This window comes from Patiria miniata, unplaced genomic scaffold (assembly GCF_015706575.1).
Source record: "Patiria miniata isolate m_02_andy unplaced genomic scaffold, ASM1570657v1 HiC_scaffold_10, whole genome shotgun sequence".
NCBI classification, from domain to species: domain Eukaryota; kingdom Metazoa; phylum Echinodermata; class Asteroidea; order Valvatida; family Asterinidae; genus Patiria; species Patiria miniata.
In genome coordinates, this window is record NW_024037048.1 from 1,393,496 (window position 1) to 1,414,442 (window position 20,947).

General features: G+C 37.9%; 1 protein-coding gene across 8 annotated transcripts in view; it reads left to right on the forward strand.

Annotated features, from left to right (window-relative positions):
- LOC119734860 (actin-binding LIM protein 3-like) overlaps positions 1 to 20,947 on the forward strand; it is a 73,137-nt gene that overhangs the window by 4,433 nt on the left and 47,757 nt on the right. The window contains exon 1 of one of the 8 annotated variants that reach the window (XM_038208521.1): positions 15,506 to 15,671. The exons of the other annotated variants lie outside the window; for them this stretch is intronic. Coding sequence (XP_038064449.1) covers positions 15,656 to 15,671 — 16 coding nt within the window. The 5' untranslated portion in view covers positions 15,506 to 15,655. Of the gene's footprint in view, positions 1 to 15,505; positions 15,672 to 20,947 lie in introns of those variants that run through there. 8 annotated transcript variants of the gene reach the window in all.

Genomic DNA, 20,947 nt, shown 5'->3' on the forward strand with positions numbered 1-20,947 from the left:
TTTGGTTTGTTTACAGCAAACATTGTTTTCAATGATCTTGGCATATACAGGGTGAGTCAAAACAAATGTCCCTAGAAAAAGTTAACAATTTCTTTTACTCCTGAGATTTTGGAGTCTGACTTCGGAAAGGGGTTGCCCTTGGGTACAGGCAAGTTGGGATTGGTTTTGAGGTCAAAAGGTCAAAAGTCAAGGTCACAGTGGTGAGTTAAAGGTTAATGGTTTCCGGATGGTAACTGCATGGGTTTCAACATCAAAAACGCTGTTATTTTCTCTTCAGCCAACATTTGGTCTGGGTATTGACCACAGTCAGTAAAAGTTTCACTGATATTCAGCCATGCATGAAAAGAATAGGCCTACAGGCCTTTCTTTGTGACTGCCCCAAAACACTACCAACACAATGTTCAGAATAGGCCTTTTGCTATCAACACAATGGCAACAACGGGCCTCAGGATGATGATGGAAATAAATAGAACTACAGAATAGGACATCAATTAAATGGAATTACCTTTACTGAACTTGAAACTGAATTACGGATAAGGTTCACATTTTCACTCTCCTGCTGATCGACCTTCCATCTGTCTGTCGTTAAGATCAATGCATAGTTGTGCCCATATGTCCTCATGTCTGCAATAGCTCTGCGGACCATCCGTGTTCTTCTGAGGGCTTGGATTTCAACAGTAATTTGTTGGAGAAGTTCCTGCAGGGTGTTGGGCACAATGTGGTACACCCGCTCCTTGCAGTACCGTACCGCTTGTTTGCGCCATTAAATAATGTTAAATACCCCCTTAAAATATTAGGAAACATAATTGTGTTGGTAGTGTTTTGGGGTAGTCTTAAAGAAAGGCCTGTATCCTTTGCATGCATGGATGAATATCAGTGAAACTTGTACTGAATGTGGTCAATACCCAGACCAAATGTTGGCTGAAGAAAAAACTAGTAACCTTTCCCGTTTTTGTTAGCCTTGAATACACCGCTGTGTGTGATCAGCATACAGGCATCGATGGCCATACCAGGCTCACAAGTCCACACACACGACGAACTCCTATCCGTCATATCGAACTACGAACCCTGGCCCACATTGCATGCACACAGTACATGTACAGTACTACCCGTGGTCCTACAGGACCATAGCCTTGATTCAATTGTTATAATAACTAGAATGAGCTGCTTACGATCAGACAGATCTGATTGGCGTTTGATTGGACGCGCCATGCTGTTTAAAAACATGTCTTGGTTCGCGCTGATGTTGGGTGACCAAACCAACAATCATTGATCTGTAGCGTAATTGGCCGATGAGGAGTACATGTATGTATTCATGCTGGATAATTTCCGTATCCTCTCACCCCCCCCCCATTTGCCTGAGATTTGTGATGCAAAGTAAAGAAAAACATACAACCTAGAAGTGACAGAATAATCAAGGCTTTGCTCCTACGGAGTACGGGCTGGACTCTCACGTACGGGCGGTGCGTGTGGGCGTACAATATTACGACAGTGTGTACGTACGTATGCACTGCAGGCTTTGTGCATGTGACGGATCGGGTACCGCGGTATTGCAGAGTGGGTAATACCATTCCTGGCCAGCGAAAATCTCACGTTGCTGAATACAGCGGAGCCTTGCATTCAAGGCCACGTTTTTGTGGGATACAAAAACTTATCCAAAAGGACATTTTTTTTTAAACTCGTGCTGTACATGTACATGTACTTGTAGCATTATACATGTACCCATCTAGAATGATACATACATGTAGCTTTCCTTTGTGAGTTTTGCTGGAGAAACTCACAACCAGTGTCGTCAGCCAGTTAAAGTGTCTGTGTAAATTCATAGCTATTTCAGCTGGCCTCGCAGCCAATGTGGCTATAGAGCAGGGCTATACTTAGTAGTCTCATCAGTTTTTAGTATTGGAGCATTCAGGATATGATACAAATTTCTGCTGCCTTTAATGTTGAGCAGATGTGAAATGGTTTATGGTTTGAGAATATCAGTTCCATGCAATAGGGACTGCTGAATGCCAGCACTGATTTATAGTGTACCTGCAGTGACAGATGTCCGTACTTCATATTGTGGCCATTTGAATGTGTTGTCTGTCATCCCACAAATTATCAACGTGAAAAACTCAGTCAAATTAAATGAAATTATTAGAGTGAAGATTGAATTTCCTTCTTGCAGTATTTAGTATTTGCCAATGTTTCAAATAAGAAAGATCAAAGTGTACCTATTTACACTTTCATAGTGCTCAAAAGAGATATTTTATAAGCAGGTGATTTTCTAACCGACAAGGATTACTACCTCTAATGTGCATTTAATTTAATTGCAGCATCCTCTTGTCCAATAATTGGTTATCCATTTACAGTGCAACTACGTAGTTCTTGATCTGACAATAAGAATGCCAGCTAGATCCCCAACATTGATATCACCATTCAGATTACTTTAAAATCTTATTACGGCAAATTGAATAACTTGTAAGGTACATGTATACATGTACATGTGCATGGGTAGAGCATATGGCTAGTCATGTGTGAAGCACATGATGAAATATTCAGATTTCAGGTAATTAGCTCTCTGTGTATGTCCTCCTGGTCTGATATCTGCTAATGATTGCTGAGAATCCAGGTGTGACATTTAAATGTCACCATTTCAGCTTATATTACAACCAGGCGGTTTTGCGCAATCAAGGAAGATGTGAAATATTCCCCAAACACAGGCATGACAGGGAGGTGTCAAATGGGCCAATCAATTATCAGTAATACACACCTTACTGCTGCTTGCATTTTGGGAGTTAACTTGCAGAAATCTTTATTTTTGATTGTTTACAATGATGTTTGCATGATATATCTACGTTGTCAAAGTTCAAACATGTACATTTGGTATCATATTGCTATCTTCATGCGGGCCCCTGTGCTGTGGACTATAGTTTCTGGTCTTCTATTATTGTTCTAGTCATTTTCATCTGTATTGCTGCATGTGCTTTCACCACTTGCAAAGTAAAACTTGACGATCATTTTTTTTTGGGGGGGGGGAAGTACCATATTTGAAGTTGGTTCAATGAACCTCCACACACAATTGTTTTTAATTTTTTGGGGGTATGTATCGGTATCTCATATACATTTGTTTTTGGGTGTATCTCATGCTGGACAGGTGGACAGGTGGACAGGTGGACCTCTAGTTTTAGCAGATACATGGCCCTATAGCTGCCATTATCCTCTAGTCTTTGGCCAGTGAACAGCAGTTAATTTCAAACCCAGGGAATCACTTAGGCCTACATTTTTAGAAAATTCAGGAGCATGGAAATAAAAAAATGATTAATGAATTAATATCAACAGAAATTACTTAATTGTACCTGTATTGGGAGCTTGGATTTAATAATGAAAAAGTAGGCCTGATAAGGAAGGCTTTGAAATTGATGTTGAGTGGGGCATGATTTCTTTGAGGAAAGGAGTTCTCTCTGAAGCCCAAATTTACTTCTCTTTACTTCAGAGATACTCCATCCTTGATAAGAGTTGACAATGTGGAAGAATTCTCATTCATGTGTTAAATGAGTCTGCTGAGAGTGAAGGCACAGCTTGCTGTGGGATTCCCCTTCAAGACTCAACTTTTGTCCTAGACCTATGTGCACTAAGGAACTAGGACACCTGTCAAGTATATTGGCATTGCTGCCCCAAGTGATTTCTAGCCAGGCTTATCCTTTTATGCATACTGTTAGATGGCCCTAGGCACAAGGGCCTGTATTTAGACAATATTTAGATAACTTGACTGAAAACACACCATCTAAATGGCATGAAATCAATAGGCTTCCTACCTGTGGTCACTCCCATGAGGAATGATGCTCCGGTGGGCACAATTGCATGATTCTCTTTACTTTGAGTGATTTTGTTAATAAGTGGAATAACCAAAACGAGGTAGGTGACTTTGCAATTTATAAGATTCACCATACACTTCTAAAAGCAATGGACACAAACACTTTACTTAGAGACTGTTATTGAGAATTGTACCAAATAACTGGAATTGGATCGTATCAAGAGGGTTGAGTAGAGGACATGGGTAAAAGCCCTGGAAGGAGTCACAGATATTAATGGAATAAAATGACTGACCTTGGAGACAGTCAGATTGTAGGCATTCCACTCTGCTTAAACTCATTAAATTTCAGATGATAGATGACTGCAGGAAAGCAGATGGAACAGCCCTATTTCAAGATCATAATTTTCTTGTGGAAAACAGGAAGCAGGCAAGCATGGTACTGTCAGCGTTTTCTTATGTGTCTTCAGGTCAGATTAATTTTTTCTTGGTTTCATTGTTTATGTTGAGGACAATTACCATCAGTAGAGTTGTGCATATTTTCAAATGGAAACTGTAGCTGATTGGTATGCAAACCCAGCTTATTCTGTATTCTCCCTTTGGCCTGTATAAGTACAAGTACATCGGCCCCTTTGTGAGTTGCCTTGCCTGGATTCTTTTCTGATAGCCATGGGTGTATCTTTTGTGCTGCACCTTACAGGTCCTTTAATTAAATTGCTCTCAATTATCCTGATTCAAGTGCGGCAATTTCTCTGGCCCTGCAAGGCCCTCTGGGTAATCAACTGCAATTTGGCACAAAGCGCGCATGTGTCCTTACCCGCAAACTGTCTGTGTACGTGCTACCCTGAATTGTGATATTATTCTCAGACATATGGTGTCTGATTTCCCTTTTGGAGTTACTGATAATCAGTTCCTTGAATGATACCGGTAGTTTACAATATTTTTGTTCATTCCCTTCCAATTTTTTGTTGCAAAAAATATCGCCATAGTACAGTCATCATAAACAATGCAGCACTGTCTAATGTGTTCGCAATTAGCAAACCTGTTTGTTGGGCCTATATGATGCATATAAATACATGTAGTGTTCAGAGTACTGGAGATTCCCTCTTGGAATCCATTCTACAACTACATGTACTGATCCCTTGGGCTGAATAACGTGTCAATGCTGAGATTGGAGTGTGACAGATGATAGACAGGACTGAGTGTGGATTAGGCTAAGTGAAGGAGACTGCTGTTAACACCTTTCCTGTCTACTCTGCAATGCATGAGTGTACATATTGACTTACTTGACATTATAATGGGACAGGCATATCATTGTCATTGGTTAGGGCATCAATGCAATATAATTGGAACATATTGGAGCCAGATACCGGTACTATAAGTTATCCCGCGAGTGCGAGTGGAACACGGAATAATGTAGTGCGTCTGTGGGACACAGACGCTCTACATTTTCCGTGTTCCACAAGCGCGAGCGTGATAACAAATTTATCTTCAAGCAAATGAGCACGCCCTACACGGACATTCAGCAGTTTAGCGTATGCAGCTGGAATGTCACTCGCATCTTGGAACAGCGGAATACGCGGAGTGCGGTATGGACCGAGGCCGTGCTACATGGTTATATCATGGCTTGTTGCCATGGATCGACCAATCAGGATCGAGGATTCAAGTTTACTTGAAGATAAATGTACATACACATGTTCATGATGTACATATACATGTAGATGTACATGTACATGATGTTCATGTACATGTATGAATTACAAGAACTCTTTGCATGTGTATCAGCTGTACAAGGAACTTACTGCAGCTCACATTTATCTGTGAGGATTAACGTGAAATATACTGGGATACCGGAGGGCCATTCTGGAAAGAGAATGTGGAATGCACAGAGGTTAAGTCTGTCCGTAACTCTGTAAGGTGGATAATAAACACATTTGAAGATGTATCAGTGGAGGGAATCATGTTGGAGTTCAGGCAGTGTGACTATGCATATATCACAGCCTAATACTCTGCATTCTCAGCTGTACAATTCACCGCAGGCTGTTCAGCACAAATCAATAGATACTGCTAATGCCTTCAATTTTCAACCCCACTACACATTTAGAACTGCAAGGTCCAATATCTTGTGCTACATCTGACTATACTGTGTCTTCTGTTTGCTGGACTGTCTCCCCAAAGCTATACTTAAACCTAACTTGAGTGCAAACATGCTGCGGTGTAAAGACGTTATTTGACTCTGTAAAAAAAGAAATATTTTGAGATTTTTATCATTGATTGCCCTTTAGGCCTAATTTTATTGATTACATAGGCCTAAAATTTGATTATAAATAATAAGAAAATGGGCAATTCCAGTGGAAAATTTATACAAACCTTCAGAACTACAAGCATCACAACCACAAATGTGATATCAAATTAAAGGGGACAATAAGACCTTTTATTTGAGTGGTGTGCCAGTGAGATGGAATGAAGTAAAACAAAAATTTTTTTATGGGGGTTCAAAAAATGGTTTGGGGCTAAAGTTCCAGATTTTATGGAGTCATTATAGCATCTTGTTTTCACATGCAAAATGCAGATGTTTTTGTGAATTTTTGTTTTTAAAGAAGAGAGAAAGGTTCGTATTTTATGAAAACAACACACAGAACTATAATGCCATAATCCGGTACGTTTGTAATCGTGTGTGAAGTTGATTTCAGACAGGTAACGTCTGTAACATTATAATGTAATGTCATTGTCAGTAACAACAAAAATATGATGTTTGCATAACATCAAAGTAGCTTTTTGTAATGATGTCATTGGTGTTTTATAGAGTGAAGCTACAACTAATTATTGCAAGAAGCTTCAGAGACTTTTTTTTATTAATGTGTACTGAACGTCAAAACCAATGTCAAAATGCTGCAACATCCGGAATGGTCATTTAGAGTGCTTACATGTATATCTCATTTATTAATTCAGCTTACACTACATTTACCATGTCATGTTATACAATAAGGCCTAAGCAGGCTAAGCTAGAGATGTGCCAAATGTAACGTCTGTAACATTATAATGTAATGTCATTGTCAGTAACAACAAAAATATGATGTTTGCATAACATCAAAGTAGCTTTTTGTAATGATGTCATTGGTGTTTTATAGAGTGAAGCTACAACTAATTATTGCAAGAAGCTTCAGAGACTTTTTTTTATTAATGTGTACTGAACGTCAAAACCAATGTCAAAATGCTGCAACATCCGGAATGGTCATTTAGAGTGCTTACATGTATATCTCATTTATTAATTCAGCTTACACTACATTTACCATGTCATGTTATACAATAAGGCCTAAGCAGGCTAAGCTAGAGATGTGCCAAATGTATCAAATTTGCATTCACAGCAAGTATTTTAATATTTGAGTGGTCGGGCACAACCCGACCACTCTGTTATTGTTCCGCACAATACTTCTCCGCAGGTTTTCTCCTAAACGGTATGTGGTATGAACTTGTAACTTTCAATAAATATCGACCCTCATCCGAAGTGGTGCATATTACTCTGACGTCACGTTTACGTCATCAGGTGTCAAATTAAAAGCGATTTTAGCTGAAAAAATCACCAATTACTTTCAACTATTACTCTTGAACTAAGTAATCAATGATGTTTGTAATCTGTAATCAGATAGACCATTAATTGCTAAACATTTTTTGTTGTGCACGTAAACTCGCTTGACCTTTACTTCCGGGTCTACCGGAAGGTCAAAGTTAGGTGAATTCAAAATGAACACGTTAGCCTGAAATCAAAACAAAGCAAAATTTCTTCCGAACTGTTTATGGTATGATCACAAAACCTTGTGTGAACTTTTACCATGTTACGAAAATGCAATAAATTTTGTTACGTCATCATGACGTCATCAGGTATTAAATTACAAGCGATTTAAGGGCAAATTTTGACAAAATAGTTTGCGTTATATCTTTTGAACTAAATAGAGTATCGTGTTCATTTTTTCGTGAGGTTGTAGACTATGCCGTGAGAAACATTTCATGTTCCCGGACACAAAGCCACTTGACCTTTACTTCCGGTGTTACCGGAAGTGCAATAAAAACTTAATGTAACTCAAAAGCAGAAGCATTTTACTACAGACATATTATGAAAGTGTTTGGTGAGGAATGTCGGACTCAAAAAGCAGTGTGATGACGTCATCATCCAAAAGGGCGCCCCCTAGCGGCACATAAAATAGTGTGTTTTTTTTCTTTCATTTTAAAACCGTATGTTCAAATTTAACCAAATCGACCCTTGATATTTTTTGATTAACCACAAATAACTTCGCAAGGTTTCAAATTCATGACGTTATCAGACCAGAAGTTACTTCTATGAGGATTTGCCAACGATTGTATTTGAAATTTAATTCTATCATTTGATCCATGTCGTATATCTTAGCCCAAATAATGATACTATTACAATGTTCACCTTTTGCTTCCAAATACTGTGACGTCATCAAACAGGAAGTTCGATGTTATGAATACATGTACATACACTTATATTTTCCAAATGTTCATACATTATTTAACTTCACAATGAACATCCACTCCGAACTAAATCAGTATTCACTTCCCGTTTTTGACTAATGATGTTATCAAGCCAGAAATAACTTGTATGTGTACATAAAATGTTTACTGAAATTGCACCGTTAAAGATGTATTTTTTAAAACAAAAACAATTGATTGTCCTGGAAAGGATTTAATTTCGTGATCCTTTGCTCTGACATAAAAACATTCATGACTTAACTGGACAGTGTTTCATAAAATGATTGTCTACCCGACCACTCTGCGTTTGTAACAACAAACGCGAACCTCTAGTGTATTGTGTTGTTACAAGTTGGTCAGTAGGCTGTGAATGTAACATCCGAAATATTGAATTGCGCAAATGATGAACATGTACTTGTTCTTCCTATAAGTTTGAAAAATAGTTTTATGGACCTCCGTCAAGTCAGTGTGAATGATGGAGATATATGTCATCTCCTCTCAAGAAGATGAGATAGAGTGGTTTGGGAGAAACAGATACATGTAGGTGACCTTTGTGCGGTTTCTTCTCATAATAATGTCACATAAATGTGTACTGGTACATGTGTATCCTCAAACATGAATTAATTCTAAAGATTAATCAGCTCTGAACAACTTGTAGCTGCAGGACTTGATACAGTGTATTTTTAAACAATGTCATTTCTAGTCACTTCACATTTCTTTGAATAACACTTTAATCCTGAGCAGATCAATATTAATTTTCTTCATATTGGGCACTTCAGAGAAATGTTATCATTTGTAAATGTCAGAGGATGTTTTTGCAGAGCCTGCAGCGTATGTATTGCAGCAATGTGAAATTTGTTAGCTGGAAATTATATCAGTGGCTTGGTTTCAATTGCTGGTCCCACTCCATTGACACACGTGATGGATCTGGACAGATATCCATCACGTACTGCTTTGGCCCCATGCCCATCTCATATTTTTATTCCCACACAGGGCATGTTTCTGCAATAACACATTGATGTTACGTCTTAACTCTGCACGTCCGATCACTTGTTTGGTTTCCGCTCTGACTTTGATGCATCCCTGATCTTTCTGCTTTCTCAATTACCGCTGTCGACATCCATGCTGGCATGGAGAAAGGGATACATTGCTTTTTAATCAAGAGTATTCATGCGTGCAGACACTTAAAAGACAGGAGATGAAGAGTAGATGAGAGAGGAGAGGGAGATAGGGAGAGGGAGATATGGAGGATGTTGGACAGTTGCTGATTGGTTCCCATCACGCAAGGTCTGGAATGACTGAGTACCACCTTATTGTTGGTCACCAACTTCATTGCTTTCCAATGACTTTAACTCATACAGTGTTAGTTTCTGCAAGATGAATGTGCACAAGAACTGAGCTGTTAAGTACAGATCATGTGAAATTGATTGAGTTCAATTGCCTGGCTCTGCTGTCAAATAGGTGTTTTATCCTCATAACCAAAATTCGTAAATCCCCCATTTAAAACCCTCCTACTGTTTGAACAGTCACAGACAGTCAAAAATTCCATCCATTTCCCCTGTCATGCCTTTTACACAGGCAAGTCACCAATGGTCAGATCATATTTCAAGCAAGCACCCAGACTACTCAAGTTCAGTCAAAAGATAAAAACAGGCAACTGGTAGGCACAACTGTCTTATCAATCACCTACAGTCAAAGTACATGTATAGCTGTATCAAGTTACATAAACAGTCACAGCCAGTAAATCCTGATTTATGTAGGCTGGGAGCTCCTAACTTTTAAAAATGCACTTGACTGATTTTGACTGAAAGGACAACTTGGCATAGAGTGTATGTTTGCATAGGAGGGTTAAGATTGTCCAAGATGTATGCAAGTATACACACTGCAAATATATTCGGTATACATGTAAGTCATAATGCATTGTCCTTTTGTGTGTACAACACACGGTAGTCTAGTTACATGTAAAACAGCATCCCCTTAGTTTATCAAAGTAATGACTCACTGTGCCTTTTAAATTGACTTCTCATTTTGAGATGATCATCTTGGCCTTGAAGCAAATCAGTTTGTTGAATGCTGTACCTGGATGGACACAAAATGTATTGAAGAAGCTTACATTTTGTTCAGTATTGTTTAGATAATGAAAGAGTGTACGTACACATGCGTTTGTTTGTGGTGTAATTTATCGAGGATTTTCTTTTGTTCCTCTTCCCTTTTCCATTGTTTGTACTCTTTAACTTTTTTGCAACAGCTCTCATTGTTTTTGTACATGTTTTCTAATCCAAGAGTCCTCGATTTGGTTTCTGTCCTCGATTCATCGATGATGTTACATGTTTGTGTCCTTGATTTACACCATAAACACGCACTCGTATGTACAGGAGGGATCCAACTAAAAATTGAATTGTGATGCAACTTATTACTTTATGAAACGTTTGTATAGTTGTCAGTAATGCAAAATTGCAAAGGTACCTGATGATATATCCAACAACTAAGTCCAAGGATTGGTCATTGCATGATGAGGTCCAGCCAGAATGTCATCTGAACTATCCTAGCAACTTGCAGTTACTTGATAATACCCCTGTGTGTTCATCCACTCAGCTTAGCTTTCACGTTGAGTGTTAATACTCATACATGTACCATAATAGAGAAAGGACACACGGTGGTTTTTCAACAGAAAGGAAGAGGATCCCACTGCAGCTGGCTGGTAGCAAATGACCAATAAATGACAGTCAATGTATAGTTAGGCACAGTCGTTAAGTGTTTACATAGTCACAATGAGAATGAAGAGGTCTGGATTAATCAGACCGTTCCAAGGTCCAGTGCGTCTGTATACATGTACACATGTATGTAAGAATTGATTCAACAATGTCTTTTTAGATTTCTCCAGTCAATTTCTTTGTTCAACCTTAACTAATTTTGTTAAAAACATATTTTGTTAAATCCATATGCTTTTTAATATTAAAGACACATTTATGCCACTTTTCTCTATCATCTATCCTTTATAATCTTTCTTTTCATTGATCTATCAAAAGCTTTCCTTTTTTATCCACACTGATTAGAAATGTATTAATATTACAAGTAATACTGAGGTTAGGTTGTTGTCTGCATAGTACCTACATGTAACTGTGTCATTTTGATGATAGGAATGCAAATACAATGAAAAAATAAACTAAGTACTGATATATTAACATGATCAACATGAAAGACTCAAGTAAGGCATTTCTTAGTGGAAAAGTAATCAATTTGATTGAAAAAAAGATTCACTTTGAATGTTGTGACCCTAGTTTCAGTCAGATAGTGAATGTTGACTGTTTGGGAATAAGAGAGAGGTGTTATTCTGTAGACAGATGATAGATACAAATTAAGGCCTTGTATCTGAAAGTATTTTATTGATAATAAAGTAAGCATCAGGAATCAAAAGTGGAATGAAGAACTTTTGGAATTTCATCATAAATAAGGATGTGACTTTTACACGTGGACAAAAAAGGAAAACTTCCCAAACATAATCTAAACAAAAGCCATTATCATCTCACACTATCATCTGGCTCACCCATGTTGAATGAAATCAGCCTGGGTCCGAAGTGAGCAGAACCTGATACATGGGCATTCTGTTCACACTTAAAACCAGTTTGTTCATCATGAGCTGGCTGTAGATTTTGGGTTTTCTACCTGGCTACAGCCTCTCAACCCTCAGGTCCCGAGCAGTGTTAAATATTATCCTTGTAGAGTGCTGGACCAGTGTAGAAGTGTTGGATTCTTGCTAACGTGAAAGGGGTTTCAGAAAGCTCAGGGTTCGACCATACGTACTTGTGTCCTTGCAATGGGCAAGACACTATACTACAATTGCCTCTCTCCACCCAGGACTATACATTTGTAAATGGGTACTTGTGAGGGTACCGGGGTAGAGACCAGATTGCACAAATCTCCGCTGCAGAAAAGTGGTCTTATGGCCTGTTGAATAAGGGTAATTTTTATAGACCTACCTTTGGTGGAAAGTGCTCACCACACATTATTATTTATTGGGGTATTTGGTTTCCGAATACATATATTTTGATTTTCAAGTAGGAATTGCTACTATGCTAGTCCTGTCCATTCTAGTCAAGTTAGTGTTGGACCCGATTCATTAGAACTCGTACAAGAAAATTTCAAATATATTTGAATTGCAGAGAATGTTAATGTAAGTAGGTCAAGTCTGGCTGGGATGCTATCATCTTTTTTTTTTTTTTACTATGCCAGACAGCTCAATTCAATACACAGCGGTAGGGGGAGGCTGGAAGCAGAGGATGTTATCATTGCCAAGATGTGGAGTGACAAATAAGTGCTGAAACTGTCTTTCACTATGAAACACCTGCAAGAAGCAGCAAACTGGCCAGTAAATGAAACCAAATATTGGTTTGGGTGTTATCAGTCATGCAATCGACATGTACAAATGCACTACACTGACTCTGATGTACGGTACATGTACCAGAAAATTAAACCTCTTCAAAATATATCTAATTAAAATGTAGTCAGGGAAAATCAAAATCCTGCCAAAAGGGGATGTGTTATATTAACATCTTAACATACCGGTACAAAATTCCAACATTGTTGGCCAAGGGTTAAATATATTTAATATGCCATAAATAAAAATATAGAATTGCCAAAATCAGACAATAACAATAGCAGATCAATCATCAACTAATTTGAGGAATTCAGTCTTCGGTAATGCAACATACATGTAACATCGTACAATTTCTTACTTGCATGGGCCCCAAGTTAAGCCTTATCATCAGTGTAATGTTCAGTCATTGATGGAGTGGCCCACAAACTGCAAAATAATGAAATATCAGGAGTCGGAACCGAGAAGGGACGCTCTAGTTAGCACATAGAAACGTAATGGAAAGCTGCCAGACAGCATTAATGTTGCAGTAAGTGAACTCCGTCTTCACAGTCACATTAGAGAGACTTTGTGATATCTGTATTCATTGACACCTCATGCATGTTGATTGCTTCTGGGGAAAGGATAGAAGGCTGGTATATGCCCAATTACATGCAAACACTTTAACTGGAAAAGGCAGTATTCTTTAGAAGGGCAGTGCTTGCAATTTGGTTTTCTTTTTCAGAGGTTATGCCTACATGGAATTTGCATTCGGGGAGTCCAGTGTCACAGACATTACAAAACAGACATTTTTTTGGGGGGGGGGGGTGGGGTAGTTTAGGAGCTCAGCGAATTAACCTGAAAATGTGTTTTTCAAATTTTATAACATTCATTATTAGGTAATTGGCAAAGTGATCACATACTAGGAGTTTCGGATCATTTCTCTGAATGAGATCGTGGCTAATTGGCGCTGTCAAGAACATTACATTTTTTAATGTGTGTTATTTTCTTGACAAGTACTAGATAATGGATGTATAAGATTTGAAAAATACATTTTCAGGTTATTCCGGCAGTAATCTCCTGAAGCACAAAAATAGAAACATTCTAATTTGTAATGTCGGTGATGCTGGAATTGCCCCACTTGGTTCTCACAGAGTAGTTCCTTGCTCTATGGAAAGATCTACTTGCAGACTTTGTTTGTCCTCATGAAACACATTTTAGTTTTTTGCCTTAGATCAGTACATATACATGTACATGCAGTGTAACTTACAGTGTGAACTAAGTACACGTAGACTTCATTTTTTACACATACCCAACACAACTTAAACATATTGGACTGGTTTCATAAAAAAAAGCAATTTGTGAATTTAGGAACAAAAAAGTTGCAGAGTCTTTACATTTTTGTAGCCTGCACTGAGAAGGTTTTATTATTGTTTTTATGGCGGCTGTGGTATATACCAATGCCTATGTGATTTAAGCAGATTGCATTATTGGGTCACAGTCAGGTATTAAGTTACTCTAGAACTTGCTGCATTGCCAGAAGGGAGAATTATGGTATGATTGAAGCCACTTTGCTATTTTGTCGTGCCAATGAAATCAGGCCACCTGTTGGGTTTGGTATTTGGTCTGCAGGGTCAGAATAGCGTCACAAACATTGACCCTGAAATCAAATGTGAAGGTTTGACTGTAAATTAGAACAACTCGATGACCAAATGAAAGTTTGAAAATGAGAGAACAACAACCAATCGTAGTATAACACTGTCATTAAAACTTGCTGAAAAAGCACAATGTTTTGTATTTGTACAGTATGTATCTAGATGACAAGCCTGAGAGCTAAGCATGGCCTTGTGATAATATGAAACCAAGCTCAAAGTCGATATATTACTACAGAATTAAATTTGCTGCATTTGTAAAAATGTGCTACTCTTACCTGTATGTTGAAATGAATACTGTGTTATCATCAAGTAAATACAGATTTTATCTTGAAGTTTTGCATATTGCTTTTTTTTTCACAGACAATTACACCAAAAACTTGATTACATCATGGATCCTGCCTCAGTGTAATATTGCAGGATATTTGTGCTTACAAAAGCTATCTACAGCAGACATTTTCATTTACACTTCTTGTCTTCTGCCATTCCATCACACACCCTGCATCCAATATCGTTGAGTTTCTTTCTGTGTTCATTCCATAGAGCTATAATAAATTACTAGAGCGCTAACTCGGTGTACAAAGTAATGCCTGATGGGCGCATCTATGTTTGTGCACAAACCTATGGAAAACTCGAAATTTTGTATGGCTTTTGTACGGTTTTCGTACGGCTATTTGCATATCTGCATTTGTATTCCATACGATGCGTCATCGAAGCCGATACGCCCAAAACCAAAACGCACGACCAGCAAATGAGCGTTTCATTTTGCTTTACGCAAACAGCGCAACGTGTGCGCGTGGTGCGCGTCCCTCCGCTGCAGATGCTTTTCGCCGTGACGTTTTTTGAACCGTCATGAGGCGCTTAAGTTGTTTGCGTATTTTCTACTTGCGCGTTGCATTTAGAGTACACTTTCAAAATTCAATCCATCTATTTTGATTGTGTTCTACAAACACGCCCATAAATTCAAAATGTCTGCGCCCAGAGCGGCCTCAAAGCCTCTCAATGCGCAAGAATGAGGAGTTAGCGCTCTAGTAATTTAATATAGCTCTGTGGTTCATTCATGGAGGTACCGGTAGCACCCCCCCCCCCCCTTTGCAAGGAATGCTAATCTGGGGGTGAGCCTGATCTTATCAATGAAATACCAGAGTGATTTCATTGTGTGGTATTTCCATAGGTTCAATCTAATAATCCTTGCTTGTGTGTAAACCTGCTGTGGTCCTTGATTCTGTGTATACTTGGTTGGATTGACTGTGGACCCATACATGTAGGTGTGACAGCTAGGTACATGTGTACACATTACAATCTTTGGTGTATATACATGTCATACACGTACACTTGACAGTTTGGATTGCTTTATTCGAGAAGATGACCTACTTTTGCTGTAAGTTAACTTTAGTTTACTAAATAGTGTAAAAGTGTGACATTTCTCTGTCTGAAAGTTTCTGCCATACCTTGAAGTTACAATAAGCCATAAGCTCATTGTTGTGATGTTGGAAAAGTAGTAACTGCTCTGGGATTTACATGTATTTTGTTTCCTGTATTTGAGTCTTTGCAGTACATAAAACAAAATGAAGTACACTGTAAATACATGTATGTACATTTATCCATGGAGAAATGTATCTATAATGAGCAAGGCAATCAAATGGTCAGTCTTTGTAAAACATACTAACACATATTTACCTTGTAAAAAGAAAACAGCCTGGCAAATAATCCTGATTTGCTGTAAATATGGCAACTGCTCACTTGTACCATGCTTGTACTGGTGCTGTTCCTGCAAGTCAGTTCAAATACTTTCAGTATTCCATAGAGTATTCTAACTATCTAAGCAATTTCAGTATTCTAAACATATGTATAACTTAGCTGCTACCAAACTAAGTAATATTCTTCTACATTATTTGTTGTATTGGGAATTGAACAATCCAGTGCTAAATGGACCCTGACACACCTGTGTACTTGAATGGGTCTATTTTTAAGTATCGCAATACCACTGGATCAAAATAGATATTGACGACGCATCAGTAATATGTTTTAAGAATGTGAAGAAACTCATGTTTGTTTGCTTTAATCAAGGTTGATTCTTTGTGTGTCTTTTACTAGGAAGTCCAGCGGTTTGGGGCGAAATATCTTTAACCACGCAAAATTTGTCAATTTCAAACAGTGATGATAAGTATCAACATGACTCTAAAAATACAAAAAGTATCCTGATATCAAGAGGAAAACTGTCTCCTATTATCAAAAATATTTATTTAGAACTTTGCATTCATTTGGATGGAAAAAGACCGAATTCTCAACTCGCGCTTTCCATATCGACAGATGCCCCAAACATTACCGTGTGAGCCGGCACTTTCATTTAAGCCACCGTGTAAAATTAAAATCTACTTGATAAATTGTAATTGTTTTTAACATAACTTTATAAATAAAAATGGTATGGACTGGTACACTCGTACCCAGGAAGTTCAGACTTTTATCAAAACAGTGGTATAAAAAGAAATGATTAAAAGCTTGCTGCACCTTGCCCCAAAGCATTTTAAAAGGTCGGGGTACAGAGGCGAAACAAGAGAATTTCGCACAACGGCAAGAAGCCATTGCAACCAGACTTGTCTACTACCGTATGTTGTTGTACGCTGATGGCATTGGTGCCAGACTTACATGTAGTCTGGCATGCGGTAACAGTAATAACGCGTGCACGCTTGTTCCGTGTTGCTGTGTTGTGTGGAGCAGGATCGGCCATTGCCAGACTTTGCACGCGCCTGGGCAGTGCGAAGGTCCAGGGACAAAAATCGTAACTTTATTTTATGAGTGGTAAAAACATAATTCAAAAATCATCTTTATGTTTATTCAATGGGGATTCCTATGATACCAAACATTTTTACACGTTTTGAAAATTAGAAAGATGCTAAAAGTATATAATTTAAATCTTACTGAATTGTAACTCCAAATTCGGCCATTTAAAATTCGGCCATTTAAATCTCCAAAATGCAAACGCCTATGAAGCTGATTCAAACGCCATTGGTTTTGTTGTGTAATTCTCTTTTCAGTGATACAAAACATGAAGCTGGACTCCCTAACCCACTGACCCAGAGGTTGCCAGACAAATTTAGTATTGTCAAAATTCCAAACCTGCCTTTTCAAAACATTTTTTTCACAAAATGCTAATGCTTTATAAGTTTAAAGAACTGAAACAAAAGCTTGTTAGAGGCTTCATGGTGTACCATCCCTCGGTAACTGTACAGACTTGACTAAGGGCATGAATATTGGCTTGAGCCTTCATGCTTCTGATTGGACTATGTACCGGTACAAATGTAGGTGTCCGTGCAGTGGCGCAATAATATCTGGGGAGAGGAGAAAGTAGTTCATTATAATAAAGTTAGAGTCAGATTAGAACATTACAGTTTACATGTATATCACCCAAGTACCGGGTATATCCTTGTCATTTGATTTGAGGATTGTAGGTCAGGCGGCATTCAACCCTTTTTATCTACATGTATTGCACGCACACGTTTGACCAAAGACCGTATAGCACGCCGCGCATAGACGTGCAGCGGTGCTTATACGATCTTTGAGCTAGACCACATTATGCGTTTTATGCAGCATTACAAAACTTGCCTTTGAGGTGGATGCAGTTACGAACTGAACTTGCCTTGCAGACTGTTTTGCATTGTTTTAAGAACTTATTGCATTAACTTTCATATTGATAATGTTTTGACTTTTGAACCTTTGCTAACTTGAACTTTGAACAAGCTGGGGAAAAAATTGGATGCTGGGAAACCATTTTGTAAATGTTGTTTATTCTTATAGTTTTATCATCCACTGGCATGACAAAGATGTACTTGGATGTTACATAAAACAAATAGGCCTAATGAATGTTTTGCATCCGTACAATTGTAAGAATATTTAATTCGTTGAAAGACGGAAGGTTTCATTCAACTTGGCTTCGCCTTGTTGGAATGGAACATTCGATCTTCCAACTCAAGAAAATATTCTCACCATTGCACTCATAAACATTCATTATTTGTATAACATTGGCTTATAACAATTAAATTGGGGTACATTTTCATATAGTATAGATATGAATAGTAGAATCTTGCCAAATGCAAATATGACAGGATTAATTGAGCTTAGAAATTAATATCAAGTCATACATGTATAATAGGGGTGTGTGAAAACATATTTCATGGGATTGGCAGTTGGCATAAATGACTCACTGAAAAATACAAATTATGAAAAACCTTTACATTGTAGTTTGTTCAAGTATTCTTCACCTAGAAATATGGGCTACAATGTATGTATTACCGGTACATATAAACATCTACATGTACATGTACATGTACAAACATCTACATGTACATGTACCGTTGTACGTCTTGCGTGTAGTCATTATGTTATGAGTGATCAGGTACAATCCGATCACTGTTTTGAAATAGTACAAATTAATCATTGCTTTTTTTTCTGGACAATGATTCTCTGAAATTCTCTAAAATTTGTAAATAGTTTGAACTTCATCTTTTGAACTAAATACAGCATCATGTTCTTTTTTCCTGAGGTGATACTGTGTTTCCACATATTGACAGTGATTGCTGAAAGATTTTGCATAAATAAGGCAGTGGTCACACTATTTAAAAAAAGGGAGGATTTTGCAGGGTTGAGGCTGTTGGCTATTTGTACATGGATGCAGTTGGAGGATTTTGCAGGATTTAGGTTACATGCCAGCTAGAATTAGAGAGATAGGGTTAAAATATAAACCATTTGGATTGAACCATGCACCTCTACTGGTGAGTCAAAAGAAAGTGACCTGGATTAATGATTTTCCCCCTTAAAAAGTCATTAAATTTGACACACCAATGAAACATGTATTAAACGAATGTTCTTCCACTCATGTGAAAAAAAGAATTATCGAAATTGATGTGCATGTACATGTACGCTATCAGAAGTATGCATGTGTTTTGCTGGAAGAACCAATTTTTACAGCTGTCGATGGGGTGCTTTTTATCAAAGCTATTGCCAAATGAGTGAGAACCAGAGATTACACAGTAATACACACACAGGCACAGTGGAATTTTGTGGTATTTCCAATAAATAGACATAACTTGTGAGAGTATGCAACTATGTACAATTTTCACAGTTACTAGTCAATGACATGTACATGTACCGGTACTTTAATTCCTAGATGTTTTTTTAAATTAAATTGATCAAGCCACATATTTTAAAATATTTTTTTCTAATTCGGTCACTTTCTTTTTGACTTGCCCTGTAGATGAACTACTCTTTTACATTGTATGTAGCGAGCTTGCAGTAAACGGTATTTTCCTGAGAAAAATCTGACTCGTTTGGCTGAAATATTTAGCAAATACCAATCATTTGGCTGATGACTAGTTATTTCTGGTATTTAGCCATGACCCCCATGAAGGATCATATCTTGCTTACAAAAGTATTTACCTTGTTGATAGTGATAACCCCTATAGGACGGATCTATGTTGGAGGGAGTTTGGAACACGGCCAATAGTTTGATAAGATTGAACATCGACAGCAAAGTATCATGCTACATGTGTACATATGAATGTATTTTGTAATATAGTTGCTTGTAGTTCTCATTTGAATACGAAAACAGTGCATTTACCTATATTTTGTACACAATTTAGACAGTAATACTACTTTAAGATTCATTTTACACTTATTGTTGGTTCATTCCAGGGTTGTTGCCGATCTGTACTGATCTTCAGTGTGACCAAAACCTGATAAAATATGGAAAGTCAAAGCATTGAGTGTTGCCCCATCACGTTAGATTGAATCAAATCAGGCATTCCATTTAAAAATAGAAGTAAACATTTTTTTTTATTTTGGAAAATGTTTGACAACACTGCCGGAGTCTTAAAAGCACTTTTTTTCCTGAATACAAAGCCTGGAATAATTAACCCTAACACCCTGCTGTCTTTTACTAAGTACTGGACCAAGTCTGCCAAAATCCATCAATCACACTGCTTCCAATGCATGCTTTGCTTCAGGCCTCCAGGCCCAAGTCCATCACACTCAATCAATATTTAGTCACACCAGGCCTGTAGGACCAAGTCGCCCAAAATCCACAAAAATGGGGGGGGGGGGGGGGGGGGTGGATTTTGATGGAGCTGGGAATGTTAGGTTTGATGTAGATATAAATGCAAGTTTATTTTATTCACCATTCTGAAGAAAATTCAGAGTTTTTATTGATACACTTGCTAATGTTTGTGTGTAGAATCCTGCCACTAGTTTGACTGCATGTGCATGCTCTGCTTCCAGTTGTTGGTTGATGCATGGGACCAACGGGGCATTAGTGTTGCACTTATCACCTACTGGCTCTGTTCCTACCAGTACTAACTGTATGGTGTTTACCTAACAATGATATGCCACAGATGCCTATTAGTATGTACTTGAATGGACGTACCGTAGTTAACTCTTGTACATGTAGTTATCAGAACTTTAACTTGTATAGACTGCACTTGAAAAGCTGAAAAGCAGCGTTGTTGCTGCTTGTATAATGAGGTCCAAAGAACACATTTTACTCTTCCGTATTATGTTAATGGGGCTTTAATAAATAAAGAATTGCTAATTTAGCTGGCAATAAAAGTTTACAGAATGCTTGCTTTTGCCATTGTCAATTTTTCAAATGTGGCACAAAACATA